The sequence below is a fragment of the Neomonachus schauinslandi genome, chromosome 8 (assembly GCF_002201575.2).
Source record: "Neomonachus schauinslandi chromosome 8, ASM220157v2, whole genome shotgun sequence".
NCBI classification, from domain to species: Eukaryota; Metazoa; Chordata; class Mammalia; order Carnivora; family Phocidae; genus Neomonachus; species Neomonachus schauinslandi.
In genome coordinates, this window is record NC_058410.1 from 52,676,547 (window position 1) to 52,693,334 (window position 16,788).

At 37.2% G+C, this 16,788-nt stretch overlaps 1 protein-coding gene across 5 annotated transcripts in view; it reads left to right on the plus strand.

Annotated features, from left to right (window-relative positions):
* The window catches only part of SNX3 (sorting nexin 3), a 44,421-nt gene extending 27,782 nt beyond the window's left edge, over positions 1 to 16,639 (plus strand). For 3 of the 5 annotated variants that reach the window (XM_021693137.2, XM_044917296.1, XM_044917297.1), the window contains exons 2-4: positions 7,537 to 7,632; positions 14,368 to 14,492; positions 15,865 to 16,639. In XM_021693137.2, coding sequence (XP_021548812.1) covers positions 7,537 to 7,632; positions 14,368 to 14,492; positions 15,865 to 15,970 — 327 coding nt within the window. In that variant the 3' untranslated portion in view covers positions 15,971 to 16,639. The remainder of the gene's footprint in view (positions 1 to 7,536; positions 7,633 to 14,367; positions 14,493 to 15,864) is intronic. The other 2 variants (XM_044917298.1, XM_044917299.1) reach the window with 2 other exon arrangements.
* The last annotated feature ends 149 nt before the right edge of the window (positions 16,640 to 16,788 follow it).

The following is a 16,788-nucleotide window of genomic DNA, read 5'->3' on the forward strand; positions in this document are numbered from 1 at the left end:
AAAAGAAATTGTCTGGGCTCGTTCAACTTCTAAACCATCTATTTTGATATACTTTCACACTGTTATCCCCAGTTTATAGATGAGCAAATTGAAAAATAGATTAACTAGCCCAAGTCATACAGCTATGTGACAGTGCTGGAATTTGAACCTAGACAGAGACTGAGCTCTTAACCACTGTTGTAACATAGAATATTACAAAGTGTATACTTTTACACTGAATGAATCTCTAAGATTTGATGGTTAGAATGAGAAAGAGTAGGGTTACTGACTTTAATTTTCTTTGACTGCAGAAGGAATAGTATGACTACTATAAAGTTTTGTAAAACAAGATATGAAAAATCTTAAATTTGACTAAAATCTCATTTCTTTATCTGAAGCATTGAATGCTTTTTTTTTTTTTAAGGTTTTATTTATTTGAGAGAGAGAGCACGAGCAGGGTGAGGGGCAGCGGGAGAAGCCGACCCCCTGCCAAGCAGGGAGCCTGACGTGGGGCTCCATCTTGGGACTCTGGGATCATGACCTGAGCCCAAGGCAGATGCCAAATCGACTGAGCCACCCAGGCGCCCCACATTGAATGCTTTTCATTTGTATTTTCTCTATTTTTCTATTCTCTTTTTCATTTATTTCCACTCTGATCTGTTTTATTTCCTTTCTTCTGCTTGTTTTGTGTTTAGTTTGTTCTTCTAGTTTCCTAAGGTGGAAGTTTATTCATTTGAGATATTCATCTTTTTTAATGCAGACGTTTACAGCTATAAATTTCCATCTAAGCACTGGTTTAGCTGCTTGTTGGATGATCGTTTGAACCAATCAGACATGTTACAGTAATATTTTCCAAACTTTGTGTTAATCACCTGGGGAACTTTTTTAAAAGGTTCGTTCCCCGGGTGCTGGGTAGCTCAGTCATTTGAGCATTGGATTCTTGATTCCAGCTCAGGTCATGATCTTGTCGTTGTGGAACTGAGCCCTGCATCCTGCATCTGCACTGAATGCGGAGTCTGCTTGTCCCTCTCCCTCCCTTCTACCTCTCCTTGAGCTTGCCCTCTCTCTTTTTCTCTAAAATAAGTAAAATCTTGGGGTGCCTGGGTGGCTCAGTCGATTAAGCATTTGCCTTTGGCTCAGGTCATGATCCCAGGGTCCTGGAAATGAGCCATGCATTGGGCTTCCTGCTCAGTGGGGAGTCTGCTTCTCCCTCTCCCTCTACCTGCCACTCCCCCTGCTTGTGGTCACGCAAGCTCGCGCTCTCTCTCTCTCTCTCTCTTTCTGTCAAATAAATAAAATCTTTAAAAAAAATAAGTAAAATCTTTAAAGGGTTCATTCCCCTAAAAACTGATTTAGTTGCTCTGAGGCAGGCCTCAAGACTGGTTTTTTTGTTTGTTTTTAAAGACTACCCAGATGGCTACCATCTGAAAACTTACCAAGCTATACCCTCGATGTTATTTGTTCACTTTTCTATGCTTATGTTATACTTCTACTTAAGAAATTGTTTCAAAGTACCTAGGTAATTCTGAAGCATCACTTGATTTAAGAACCACTGATATCTTTAATTTTAGTAGTGGGGGTAGGATATAGAGTAGAGATTTTGGTTTCTTTTTCTCTGACTTTTTAACATTGTGCCATGCATTTATTGATTTGATTTATTTGATCTGTTTGTTTATTTTAGAGAGAGTAGGGGGAAGGGGCAGAGGGAGAGTTTTAAGAAGACTCTGCACTGAGCACCGAGCCCCACTAGGGGCTTGATCTCGTGACCCTGAGGTCACAATCTGAGCCAAAACCGAGAGTCAGATGCTTAACCATCTGAGCCACCCAGGCATCCCCCCAAAAATGTTAATAAGTAGTGGTGACATATTAACTAGTATTTGGGTTGTAATAATTAAAAAGGTATATTTTGGAATGGTGAATAAAATCAGGTTTGTTTCTGTTTTTTTTTAGATTTTATTTATTTATTTGAGAGAGAGAGAGAGAGCATGAACAGGGGCAGAGGGAGAAGGAGAAGCAGACTTCCCGTGGAGCAGGGAGCCCAACTCGGGGCTTGATCCCAGGACCCTGGGATCATGACCTGAGCTGAAGGCAGATGCTTAACCGACTGAGCTACCCTGGTTCCCCAGTGGATAAAATGGTTTTTACAAACTTTATGAATTCTTGGCAACCTTCTTATCTTTTTGAGAGGCAGATAATTATAATTCTTTGCTTTTTAAATGTTAGTTTGGGCCATAGCCCTGACATAATTTTAAATTACTGTTAATACTGGATTTCTTACGTAGATCTTATGAGAATAGTTGATGTGTTTGTAGGAGCCTGTGTCTTTGCTTCAGATTTATAATGAAACATAGGTTGTACAACTTTCACAGTTACATGAATGCAATTGAAAAGACCAAGGTTACTCAAACTCACCTTCAGCATTTACTAATAATAGGTACCTATACAGATAGGTAAAGATTATGGCTTAGTTTATGGTTCTTGCCTGATGGACTTTAGTTTTACTTGTCTCTGATCTTGCCTGTCTCTGACCGCTGTTCCTCCAAATAAAAAATTGTCATTTTATACAAATGGCTGAGTTTGACACTTTTACCTATTAGGTAAAATAACAGTAGTTAGGCAGAAAATAGTGGCTTCTAGTTTATGCTCATTCTGAAGAATTTAGAACAACTTCTAAAATTAAGGGGAAAATACGAATGTCAGGATGAGAGAATACTAAATGTTGCCTTTTAAAAGTTTCAAAGTTTTGGTCATCTTAAATAAGTTAACCATATTTAAGTCTGATTTACATTTACTTTCAGAATTCACCACTTTATTTCTCTCTGGATAAGTCTTTAAAGCAGTTTAAATGAAATCCAAAGTAAAACCTATAAGGAATTTTTGCTTTAATTTGTCTCAGTAGTCTGGCTCTTGTGCATATTCTTCAAGCAGATAAACCTTAGAAATGGCTAGAACCAACTGTTCTTTTTTTTTTTTTTAAGATATAATTGACATGGGACACCTGGCTGGCTCAGTCGGAAGAGTTAGTGACTCTTGATCTCCGGTTTGTGAGTTTGGGCCCATGGTGGGTGTAGAGTTTATTTAACTAAATAAAACTTAAAAATATATATATATAATTGACATGTTACATTAGTTTCAGGTGTACAACATAATGATCCCATATTTGCATACTTTGTGAAATGATCACAGTAAGTCTAGTTAACATCTCCCACCATACATAGTTACAAAAAATTTTTCTTTCTTGTGATGAGAACAGAACCAACTGTACTTAATGCCCCTCATGCACAAACATATAGCTAATCTGTCCAGTTCTGTGGCTTCAACTTTTGTGGTAATTTCTCTGTGCTGTTTTTCTGTTTCAAAGTTTTTTTCCTGTTCAGAGATGTTTATTAACTCCTGGTGCTAACAGATACTCAGGGCACAGTTAACCTTTTCAGTTTTCCCATGATCTGTGCTTTAGAATACTCAGCATGTAGTTCACACTATTCTCAACTGTCTTCCTACAGTATGGCTTATTCCATGTGTTAAAAGAATACTGGCCAAATCCAGTATCAATTCCTTTGTGCTTTTATTACACAAATGGTATCATACTGTATATACTGTTCTGAAACTTTTTTTTTAAGATTTTATTTTTTTATGCAATCTCTACCCCCAACATGGGACTTGAATTCATTACCCTGAGATCAAGAGTCACATGCTCAAAAAAAAAAAAGGTCGCATGCTCTGAAACTTCTATTTAACACATCTCAGGCAGGCTTTCTGATCAGCCTATGGCTGAATTTTAGTTTGTAAAAGCTGTATATTTCATTTTATGTTTGTAACAGTTTAGTAGATTTTGTTTGTTTTATTATTACGTGAACAATGCTTAAGTAAACTACATACCGATATATATTTGTATATGTGGAAATATGTGTAGGATTAATTCCTAGTGGAATTGTTGGCTTAAAAGGTAAATGCCTTTATTTATTGTTATTATTACTATTTTTAGTTTCAGAGGTAGAATTTAATGATTCATCAGTTGCATATAACACCCAGTGCTCAGGGCACCTGGGTGGCTCGGTTACTGGGCGTCTGCTTTTGGCTTGGGTCATAATCCCGGGGTCCTGGGATGGAGCCCCGCACCAGGCTCCTTGCTCAGCGGGAAGCCTGCTCCTCCCTCTCCCACTCCCCCTGCTTGTGTTCCCTCTCACTGTGTCTCTGTCTGACAAATAAATAAATAAATAAATAAATCTTCAAAAAAAATAATAAAAAAGTCATTTAAAACAAAGAAACCACCCAGTGCTCATTCCCTCAAGTGCCCTCCTTAATGCCCATCACCCAGTTACCCCATCCCCCACCCACCTCCCTCAAGCAACCCTCAGTTTGTTTCCTACAGTTAAGAGTCTCTTATGGTTTGCCTCCCTGTTTTCATCTTCTTTTTAAGATACACACATTTAAAAGAGTGATAGATGTTACCAAAATGGCCTCCTTACAGGTTGGACCAGTTTTTACTACAATCAGCAGATTTTTCAAGTGTCTGTCTCTCTCTCTCCTCATTATCACTAGGTATTAAAATGTAACACCTGCCTGTCTGAGTGAAAATGGGATCTTACTGTTTTAACTAGCATTTCTTGTGTGAGTGAAGTTGAACATTACTGGCCGTTAGTCTTTCTGTGGTCTGCCTGTTTTGTCAGGTTATTCATCTTTATCCTTAATGGGTCTCTAAGTAAACATTTTAATAAAATTATCTCTTTGTTTTATGTTGCAAATATTTTGTCTACAATTTGTTCTTGGTCTTTCAACTTTTTTTCGGTTTATGGTATATGGTAGTTTTAACCACGTAAATTTAAATTTTTTGTATACTTATCCTTTAACCTCCCTAATATATTGTAAATTTCAAAAGGGTTAGGGCTCCATCTCAGGCATTATATTCCCCAACTTACCTAGTAGCACTAGCCCTTTTATAAATGTTCCCAAATTGTAAACATAGTTGAACCCTCCTAAAACTGTAGTAAAAAGGTAATCATCCTTACTCTTCTCTATTTAGAAAACCAAAATGGAACATTTTATGAGGGTTAAATAAGTTGAAAGTGACCGATCAAGAGTTTATAATCAACAGAGCTTAAAGAAAACACCTCCACATTTTTTCATTTTTATTTTGATCCAGTTGAGTTGAAAGATGTTGGTGTTGATCAGGAGGAAGTTAACTGGCAAACTTGCCACTCCAAATGTAATGGGCAAATAATATTAAGAATTGCATGATGTGTGACTTTATCAAAACTTTAAAGCAGTCATCATGTAAAGAAAAATCATAGCTAGAGAGCAAACTAAATATAAGAATTTTCTTTAACTGTGACCCTTTTTTATATATAATCTATCATTATTAGCCAGTCATGGACTTTTTCTCCTTCCCACTCCCCTCTTATTAAAGTGAATCAGATATAATCATGATTGTGTCAAAAGTTCAAAAGGGAAAATGGAAGGTAAAATGAGCTGAATTGGCACTCTTCCCTCAACATTGTACCTGTAAGCTTGATATGTTGTTTCAGAGATTAACTTTATGGACTTCCGTACCCAGAAGTATGAAAATTCTTAGGGAACTCTTTTCACAAGCTTGATCTTAACATATTGAATAAAGAGAGCAGCTAATCCCTTTTGTAAAGTAATTTGAGAGGAGGGAATTCAAAATGTAAAATCTCACCTGCAGAAAACACTCAATTCTATAAAAGCCTTTCTATCTTTAGACACTTAGAAAGACTTAATATTTTAATGTGGAAGGGTGAACTTGGTTAAAAAGCCAATGGGTGAAATTAGAGAGAAATAATCCAGTGCTTTCTTTCTGGGAATTATCATCCTGCTCCCCAGGGGACCTAATTTTATTCCCTGTGGGGAATGAGAATACCCTTCTGTACAGCAAGCCAGCATCTCTAAATATAAGCTTGACTTTTAGTATAATAAGAGTCTTGTTATGTGCAGTTTTGCTCTTAGTCATTAATACAATGAACAAATGTTGTGGTTACCTGGGAAAGAAAATTCAAGTGCTTTTAAACCTCTTGCGAGATTTGGTTTCATGCTTGAAACCTATTCAGTGTTATGCCCAATAGCATCTGTAGATTCCAAGCTATAAGGTATACAACACGGAGAAGTTAATACACTTTGGAAAAAATTGAGACCTACTGCAAAATGGGTTTAAGGCCCTGAATAAAAAGCTTTTCTTTTGCTGAATGACAATAACTTATCAGTGGCATTAAGTTTAACAAATGATTGGTATTTTCTTAAGAGTAAGGTTTACGTGGTAGATGATGTCTCTTCTGGTGACGCTTACCTTTTTTCTTTTCATCTGTAAAACAGTTTGCTGTTCTACAACTGCAAAGACCAAATTAAAAACAAAATATAATCTAAGAGTATATAGTATTAAATAGCATTTTCAGTATGGTATGTATGGCATTAATTGCCATAAAAACTTTGTGATATGTGCACTTTAAATTCTATTCTTTTTTTTTTTTTTAAAGATTTTATTTATTTTTTAGAGAGCAAGCGAGAGAGAAACAGCATGAGAGGGGAGAGGGTCAGAGGGAGAAGCAGGCTCCCCGCTGAGCCGGGAGCCCAATGTGGGACTCGATCCCAGGACCCTGGGATCATGACCTGAGCCGAAGGCAGACGCTTAACCATCTGAGCCACCCAGGCGCCCTTAAATTCTATTCTTGATAATAAAATCATGGTGGTATACTGCTTCTGCTAATAGTCCTTAACCATAAACCATTTTAAAATGGGTTTGGTGGTGTATTTTCTCTTTTTATAGGGATCAGTAAAAGATAATAAAAATCTTTCTTGTTACTTTTAGAAGTTGACATAAGTGGTCCTTGCAGTCTTATAAAGAACAGTCTCCATTCCAACATAACCCCAAAGTACTGGGCATTACGTTTTCAATTCTTAAAGTTGCCTTCAGCCTATAAAACTGTGGATCTCTGAACCTGATCTAATGTGTATGACTGCTGATTTCCTGCTAGTAGTAACAGTGCAGACATTACACACTCTCCCTGCTAGTTTCTGGCATTTTTAGAAGAATATTAAGCATAATTCTTTATTCATTTCTTTCATTGTGAAACGTCTTATCTAGTCATAATAATAAAGTATTTTGTATATCATGTCAAAGTAGTTAAGGTCTCTTTCCCCTGTGAGCATTGTATGGTAAGGTACTATCTAACCTGGATAGCAGTCAGAGCTAGCTTTATCTCACCCCTGTTCAGTTGACATTTCTACAGCTCACTGAAATTGAAAAAAATGGCCTTTATTTATGTAACTGACCACAGGCAGAATGACCTTACCTAAAGCCTATGTGCAGACATGCATTTTAAAAGTTGTACTCCAGTGTAAATAATATACTTGTTTAACGTTTAGCCAAGTTTTATTTTGTTAGAGGTAAAATGTCATCATAATAACTTTATGATTTTCTTATCTTAAGGTAACCAGACTTGCCATATTATCAGTTTGACAGATTCCCCACCCCAGCCCTGTTTTTGAAGTCCCTGTCCCATGCTTCAACTTAGGAGTGATTTTTTTTTTTTTTTTTAATTTCAGACAAATCTGCCTATTTTCAAGCTGAAGGAATCTACTGTTAGAAGAAGATACAGTGACTTTGAATGGCTGCGAAGTGAATTAGAAAGAGAGAGCAAGGTAAGAATTATTTGTAATGGGATTTTAAAGCCAAACACTCTGAATTTTATTTAATTAATTTATTTTTTAAAAGATTTATTTATTTGTTTGACAGAGAGACACAGTGAGAGAGGGAACACAAGCGGGGTAGTGGGAAAGGGAGAAGAAGGCTTCCCACTGAGCAGGGAGCCCAATGCAGGGCTCGATCCCAGGACCCTGGGATCATGACCTGAGCTGAAGGCAGACGCTTAACGACTGAACCACTCAGGCGCCCTTAAACACTCTGGATTTTAATGTTTTAAGGACCTTTCAGAAAACTTAACTTGAATGAAGGGGGTAAAAGCAAGTATAATTTCTTTTTTTCTAGTAGCTCAATTTTGTCTTATTTTATGGGAGATGGATGAAGTCTGTAATTTTTCCTTAGAACTCGTTCTTCTCTTGTCTACTTTAATGGCTCAATTGAGGCCTTTGCTGACTCACACTTGGATAACGCTTACTTCTCAGAAGTCTTTTGCTATTACTTCCTTTCCCTCATCTTCCTCTTCAGTCTTGTCCCCCCAACCCCACACCTTGCCAAGTTTCTCTTCCTCAGTACATCTCATATATCATTGTATTTGCAGTTTTTTTCTTTTACTGACTCATAATACATTTTTTCATCATCACACATGTACATATAACAAAGGCTTCATAAACCAGTACTTACTCTGTGATAGTGCTGATATTCTTCAGCTTAGCTTTTTTAAATGATGGCCATGCTCTAATAGGTTACTACATGCAATTTAAAAACACTGTTGTATACCTTGGTGTAAGAGTCTTCTCTTAAAAATTCAGTGGCTTTGGCTGCAAAAAAAAAAATCAAGGCAAGGCAAGGTCTCATTCTAATGTCCCTAATTTCAGCACTGTTTCAGAAGGACATCAGAAGTTGATATGTAGGAGCCCTGAAGTAAGTTAAGGCTAGCTTATGCTCATTTCTAAAGTCTGATAAGTTGAAATAGAAGGAAAACTTCCTTAACCAGATACTTGTGGCTGTATACAAGAGCAATATATTACACAAATCATAGCATTCCATTGAAATGTAAAGGAGTTTTGCTCAAAAGAATATAATAAAAGTATAGGGGTGCCTGGGTGGCTCAGTCCTTAAGTGTCTGCCTTCGGCTCAGGTCATGATCCCAGAGTCCTGGGATCAAGCCCCACATCAGGCTCCTCGCTCAGCGGGAAGCCTGCTTCTCCCTCTCCCACTCCCCCCACTTGTGTTCCCTCTCTCGTTGTCTCTGTCAAATAAAAAAAATATATATATAAAAGTATAAAATATCTATGAATAAAACTAGAACTATAAGACCGATGTAAAGAAAACTTTAAAACTTCACTGAAAGATAAAAGCAGAACTTAATAAATAGAAATACTACCATTCTTAGTTTGGAATATTCACCTTTGAAGATTCATTTACTCTATAAACATTTGAGAGCTATTCTGTATGTTCTATGAGTTATAGATAGAGCTGTGAACACATTAAGTCCCCCACTTTCATGGTCCTTACATTCAGTTGGGGAAGCCAGGTGGTGGTGAAGGGATAGCAGAAAAAATAGTAAGATATATAGTATGGTGATATGCTCTAAAGAAAACAAAAACCAAGGGAAGCAGGGAGTGGTAGGAGAGTACTCTTTTATAGAGTCGTCAAAGGAAGGCCTCACTCTTAGAGGTGACATTTTAGCAGTAGACGTGATCAAAGTAAAGCATTATCTCCTAATTCTGATAGAAATCTTAGTGGGTTTTTTTATAAACTTGCAGATTTATGTATGAGCTTTACAATCAAAGAGAACACCAAGAAGAGTCAAAAATTATTTTCAGGGGGCGCCTGGGTGGCTCAGTCGTTAAGCGTCTGCCTTCAACTCGGGTTGTGGTCCCAGGGTCCTGGGATCGAGCCCCACATCAGGCTCCCTGCTCCGCGGGAGGCCTGCTTCTCCCTCTCCCACTCCCCCTGCTTGTGTTCCAGCTCTCGCTGTGTCTGTCAGATAACTAAATAAAATCTTTTAAAATATATATATAGGGCGCCTGGGTGGCTCAGTCGTTGGGCGTCTGCCTTCGGCTCAGGTCATGATTCCAGGTCCTGGGATCGGGCCCCACGTCGGGCTCCCTGCTCCACGGGAAGCCTGCTTCTCCCTCTCCCACTCCCCCTGCTTGTGTTCCCTCTCTCGCTGTGTCTCTCTCTCTGTCAAATAAATAAATAAAATCTTTAAAAAAAAATAAAATAAAATAAAATATATATATATATTTTCAGCATGTACTGAGCACCTGCAGGCATCAGAGTTTCTCTTAAGGCTATAGTAATTAAAACAGTCAGGTATTGCTTTAGGGATAAGCAGATAGATTTATCAGAATGTAATAGAACTTAGAAGCCTACTTGCATGTTTATTGGAAATTTAGTTTGTAATACAGATAACAGTCAGTAGGGAGAATAATTTATATTCAGTAAATGGGGTTGAAACATTTGGCTATCTATTTAGGAATAAAAATTTATAACTCACTGTGTATAAATTATAGGTGGTTTGAAGTTGTAAATGTACAAAACTAGTTAGGGAAAGTTTTGGGTAACGAAATTATTTATGATCGCAGGGAAGAAGTCCCAGCTTTATTGAGATACAATTGACAACACTGTGTAAGTTTATGGCATTTGTTATATGTATATATTGTGAAATGATGGCCACAATAAGCTTAGTTAATATATCCATTGCCTCACATAGGTTTGTTTTTGTTTTTGGTGGTGGTGAGAACATTTAAGATCTACTGTCTTAGCAACTTTTAAGTGTATAATACAGTATTGTTAACCGTAGTCACCACGCTCTACATTAGATCCCCAGAACATTTTGTAACTGGAAGTTTGTGGCCTTTGACCAGCATCCTCCATTTCTCCCATCCCCCAACCCCTGGCAACCACTAATCTGCTACTCTCTGTTACTAGGAGTTAGAATTTTTTAGGTCCCGCACATAAGTGAGATCATACAGTATTTGTCTTTCTCTGATTTATGGGAAGAAGTGTCTTGATAGGTTTTGGGCTTTGCTTAACATAGCATGTGGTGCACACTAAACATTTGGGACATGTAGACATCACTTACGGAAAAAATAACGGCTTCATTGACATATATATAATTCACATGCCATAGAGTTCACCCATTTAGAGTAAAATTCATTGGTTCTTAGTATATTCACAAAGTTGTACAACAATCTCTACAGTCAGTTTTAGAACATCTTAATCATTCCATAAAAGAAATCCCATACCCATTAGTAGTCACTACAAGTTTCTCCCTCAACCCCTCCTCACCCAGCCCTATACAACCACTAATTGACTTCTCTATGGATTTGCCTTTTCTGGACATTTCATTAAATAGCATAGAATATGTAGTCTTTTGTGTCTGGCTTCTTTCACTGAGGGTGTTTTTAACATTAATCACTAATTAATTTTTTTTTCCTAATTCATTTCTTTTTGTTGCCAAATAATATTCTGTTGTATGGATATACATTTTATTTATCCATTCATCAGTTGTTAGACATTTGGGTTGTTTCTACTTTTTTACTATTGCAAATAATGCTGCTGTGAACATTTGTGTATAAGTTTGGTTTTTTTTTTTTTTTTTGATGTATGCTTTTATTTCTTTTGAGTATATATGTAGGAGTAGATTTACTGGTTTCTCTATAACTGTTAAACTTTGAGGAACTCCCAGACTGTTTTCCAAAGTAGCTGTACCATTTTTACAGTCCCACCAATGGCTGAGAGTTCCACTTTTCTCCATATCCTTACCAACACTTACTATTATCTGTCTTTTTTTTTCTTTTAAGATTTATGTATGTATTTGAGAGAGCGAGTGTGTGCACACACAGGGGGGGATGGGTGCGTGGGGGGAGAGAGAATCTCAAGCAGAGTCCCTGCTGAGTGCAGAGCCCCACTCGGGGCTCAGTCCCACAACCCTCAGATCATGACCTGCCAACTGAGCCACCCAGGTGCCCCAACAATTATCTGTCTTTATTATAGCTGTCCTAGTATGTGTGAAGTGCAGTGTCATTGTGGTTTTGATTTCCATTTCCCTGAGGGCTGGTGATGTTGATCATCTTTCCAGGTACGTACTGGTCATTTATAGATCTTCTGTGGGGAAATACTTTTTTCAGATCCTTTGCCCCTTTAATAGAGTGTTTTGTCTTTTTATTTTTATTTATTTATTTTTAAAGATTTTATTTATTTATTTGACAGAGAGAGACAGCCAGAGAGGGAACACAAGCAGGGGGAGTGGGAGAGGGAGAAGCAGGCTTCCCGCTGAGCAGGGAGCCCGATGCGGGACTCGATCCCAGGACCCTGGGATCATGACCTGAGCCGAAGGCAGACGCTTAATGACTGAGCCACCCAGGCGCCCTTGTCTTTTTATTATTGAGTTGTATCTAGAATATATAAAAACTCTTACAAGTCCCTTATCAGATACGTGATTTGCAAAAAGCTCCCATTTGATGGATTGTTTTCACATAATGCTGTCCTTTGAAGCACAATACTTCACTTTTAGTAATAGACCAGTTAAGTATCTGAAGGGTTTAACCTGTGTGAAAGTTGTACTTTATTACAGTATTGCTAAGAACAATCAAGTATTTTTGTTTATATATTAATACTTTTAACCAAAATCTGTTATACGAGGCTAGAAAGTAGGTGGTATTTAGTGTTTACTGGTCATTATGGTGAAATCTTTTAGCTTTTAGTTTAGTATGCTTTTCTTTATTATGCTGGCCCAAATACCTTCCTGTCTACTTCTCACCCCACATGTACACAAACATCTTTGGATTAATGACTGTTAAATTGGTAAGAACTCTAACTAGATCTTTTCAGACTGCTTAAGCAAAAGTAATTTGATGTTGAAGAGGATCTTTGGAATTTTAGCGGAACAAGCCACTCATGACTTTTGTTAGCTACAACCTGTTACCTACAACCTCACCATCCATTTCAGTGACTGTTTTGAATATTATGTTAGGAAGAATATATCTCTGAAGATAACACATAGTAATCTTAAGTTTCATGCTAAATTATGCCCTGAATTAATGGTAGTTATTTGTTTAGTACATTGGTTCTAGCTTCTTTTTTAATAATAGCTTTATACATACAGATGTTTTTCCCTGCCCAATCATATAGCCATTCTACTGGAGCTCAGTTAGTGGTCATGATCTCTGCTTCTCAGTTGTAAGGTCCCTGCAGGTTTTAACACTCAACTTCACAAATGCTAATAGAGGGAGAGTTTCGAAAATGCTAAGGCAGAGTTATGGAGATAAATCTTTAGATGTCTTAATCATTGGTCATCTGGGGAGAAGAGTAGATCTAGGAAGGATTTAGGAAGTTCATGTCTGGCATTTGGTTTTGTGTTTCTTTTTTGCTCTTATTTTGTTCTTTGTTATTCTGTATGAAGTTGTGTTGATTTTTCCTTTTTTTACCCTGCTGGATTATTGTTTTAGGATAGAAACTACGTCAAGAGTTTAAAATTTTTAGAATACATACAATTTTATTACTTGTGTTTACTATTTATATTTCCTCTTGTCTGAATTGTTTGCTTACACCTTTTCTCTGTTTGTGTAAGATATGGGTCCAGCTAAGTGGTTAGTCATTTAACAGATATTTGAGCTTCTGTTATGTGCCCAGCCTTTCTTAAAATAACCATAGGAAGCCTGACACAGGATCCTTATTTGAAGGCATTAATAGGATAAATTGGTGGCTTTCCACCAGGGGCAGTTTTGTCCCTCAGGAGACATTTGACAATGTCTGGAGACAGTTTTTATTGTCACAACAAGGGGGTGCTCCTGGGTGCTACCCAGTCTAGTGGGTAGAGGCCTGGGATGCTGCTAAACATTCTACAGTGCACAAGAAAGTCCTCCCCACCCCGCCCCTAAAGAATTATCTGGTTCAAAATGTTAATAGTGCCATGGTTGAGAAACCAAACTAACCTGTGAAATAAACAGCTATGTGCTATTTAACTCAAACAGATATTTGAGCTCCAGGTAATTCCTAGAAGAGAGATCAGTGTCAGTGGGCGCTAGAGGACAGACTTTGAAGGGGAAAATTGGGATATTCCTATGTAGGAAGAAAGAAATGACAGGTCCTTGGGGAGAGAGAGGGTAATGGGTGTGGGAGAAAGTTGACATGTTTCTTAGCCTAGAAAATGGAAGAGTGGTGACAGAATTGTTGATTATTTTATTCTTTAAATGCTGTTCGAACACAAGTAGGAAAGACTATATGCAGATGGTATGAGGTGGAGGAAATAGACCACAGAATTCTTATCCGCCCATGCTGGAGAGAATTTGTTAATACTTCATTTCTTGGTGTGATTAAAAGTTGATCTTGATCTCTGCAGTCTCCACCATGAGAAAGCGTTGTCTCCCCTAAGTGGCCTCCGGATTGTCTGGAGGCACCGCAGCCTTTATGGTTGCTCGAATGTTCTCTTTGTACACTTGTGCCTCGACACGTTCAGCAGAAATGGTAATTAAGTTATGGGCCATGCCCTTGAGGAGCCTTGGTCTGCTGGGCTATTCTGCATTTTGGTTATCTTGCCTCCCAACACTGAATCTTTTTTCAGTGTGTTTTTACTGATTTTCTTTGATATTTAAACTGGCTTACAGTTTAAATATAAAAGAATGGCTGTCCTAGGGAACACATACTTTGTTTTCATGTTGTGCTGTCTAATTTTCACAGCCCAGTCAGCATCTTCAAGAACTTTCTTTCCTGTATTTTTTCAGGTTGTAGTCCCCCCGCTCCCTGGAAAAGCATTTTTGCGTCAGCTTCCTTTTAGAGGAGATGATGGAATATTTGATGACAATTTTATTGAAGAAAGGAAGCAAGGGCTGGAGCAGTTTATAAACAAGTAAGTACTTTCTGTACCTCGAGGTGTAAGAGGGAATAGTGTTCCGAGACGACTTCAGGTGAATACTAGTAATCTAGGTATTAAGCTAAACGGTAACACTTCTTTTTGGCCATTTCCTAACTAACTTTTTGTACCATTTAAATAAAGTAGAAGTATATAACAAGTTGAAGATCATGTGATAAATATTAACACACTTGAGTGATTAAAATGAGTATCTTTGTGTTGACCTAAGTTTTGTATTTGTTTTTCATGGTTAATTTATGCAAATTACATTTAAAATTGCAGCATTTAAAAAATACAGTTTTACTTATGATTTTTTCTCATTTAAGGTATGTTCTAGCGTGAACAATAAAACTTACAGTACACTTGCAATCATTTTGTTTGATTGCAGATGGAGGTTATTATCAGCATGTCTTGTGTAAAGGTACACATTTAAAATTTTCATGGCAAAATGTATTTTTTCAACATGTAAGAAGACCTGAGATTGTTTTACTTTAGAAACTCTTAAAGCAAAATTTCTAGCTTTTAATTTTACTCCTTTTGAAATATAGCCATTTTTAGAAACCAAAGTGATAGAATTATGCCAGGAAAAGGGGTCGCTATAATTGTGCATTGGCCTTAAATTTAACCAAATAAGGTCAAATACTGGAGAATAATGGTTGTGTGAGCTTAGTATTACTCAACACTTCAGTTTTTATCTAGTAATAAAGACTGAAGATCTGTGAGTGGTTAAACAGGAGGGAAAGTTGTACAAAGCCTTTAACTTTTAGTTATCTGCTGTAGCACGTTAACCTTCGTTGTCTTACGAACCTGTTTTCCTTTGGGAGAAGGCAGTGCTAGCAGAGGTGTTTTTTAAATTCCGAAATAGAAGTCTGGTTACCCATTTTCATCTTATGTTTAGTCTGCAATGGAAACCTTTAAAGCAAGCAAAAAGAAGAAGAAAATGGACACTTACGCCCCTTTCTTAGTATTTTCAGCCTTTATTGAACTTCAGTATATTTCTAATTCTGATCCTGTGTCTTTTCCTTCTTTAAAATGGGTTCTTAGAATTAATGACAAGTTTCACTTTGAACATTAAAATTCATTTAGGTTTCTTGTGAATATACCCGTTAATATATAAAGAAGTTAATTGGGTACATTTTCTAGAAGCAGTGCAAAGCTAGCGATTAAATGTTTTCTAAATGACCTAGTGAGCCAAAGGAAAGGAAATACCTACCATTCGTTGATAGAGCATAGCCTTGTGAGCAGTCCAGAATAACACTTACTATTGCTAAATCGTACGTGCTTTTTAACCTTAGAATATATGTGTTTGACCCCCAGCCCCACTTTTGAAAAATACTGTTGGACTAAGTTTGTATTTTTTAATTCCTAGGGTCGCTGGTCATCCTCTGGCACAGAATGAACGTTGTCTTCACATGTTTTTACAGGATGAAATTATAGATAAAAGCTATACTCCATCTAAAATAAGACATGCCTGAAATTTGGTGAGAAGGGGCAAAAACAAAACAAAAAACAAAAAAAACCCTTTCCGTGACTATTATTCGTATGCACCAGTGAAGAAGTTCTAACTAACTTTTAGCATGCTGCACAGAAACCGGTATAACATGCCTTCAGTATACTAACATTCATATGCTCGGTTTTGTTTTGTTTTGTTTTGGCAGTTGACAAGAAGTTAATTTGCTTTAGTGAAAATCCCTCATTCCAGCCTTTCTATATAAATAGCTCTTCCTTACTGTTTTATTGTGGTACCGACCATTGCCTCAAAGACCTGTTACTCCAGCATAACCTCCAGTGTCCTAACTAAAGTTACTGACTTGGTCTTATCTGCACAGTTTTTGTGTCCTGTTTGCTTCTTGAATCTGAGTAACTAGAATATTTCTCTTACTCCTTTTTAATATGTGATGTCCCTTGACCTAATTTATGTGTAGAAGCACTACACCATTGGTTTCCAGTCCCCCATGTGTAAGATACACACTTGTGTGCAGAAAGTCTCTCCCTTCAGGCTTGTAATACCTTTCACGTGGAAGATCAATGAGGGAAATCTTTATATTCTGTATAAAAACAAAATCAAATTTATATACTAAAATCATTTGTCTAAAAATTTAAGTTGTTTTCAAATAAAAATTAAAAAGCATTTCTGATGTGCACTGATTGTGTTGTTCCCGGCTGCTTTTCCCCCTTTCTGGCTGTCCTGCTTAACTCACTGTTGAGAGGGATTATTTACGAATTATATACTTCTCATTCCTGTAACTCCATTCCTCTTAAACAGTGGTGCTATCAAATAGGCTACCACCCT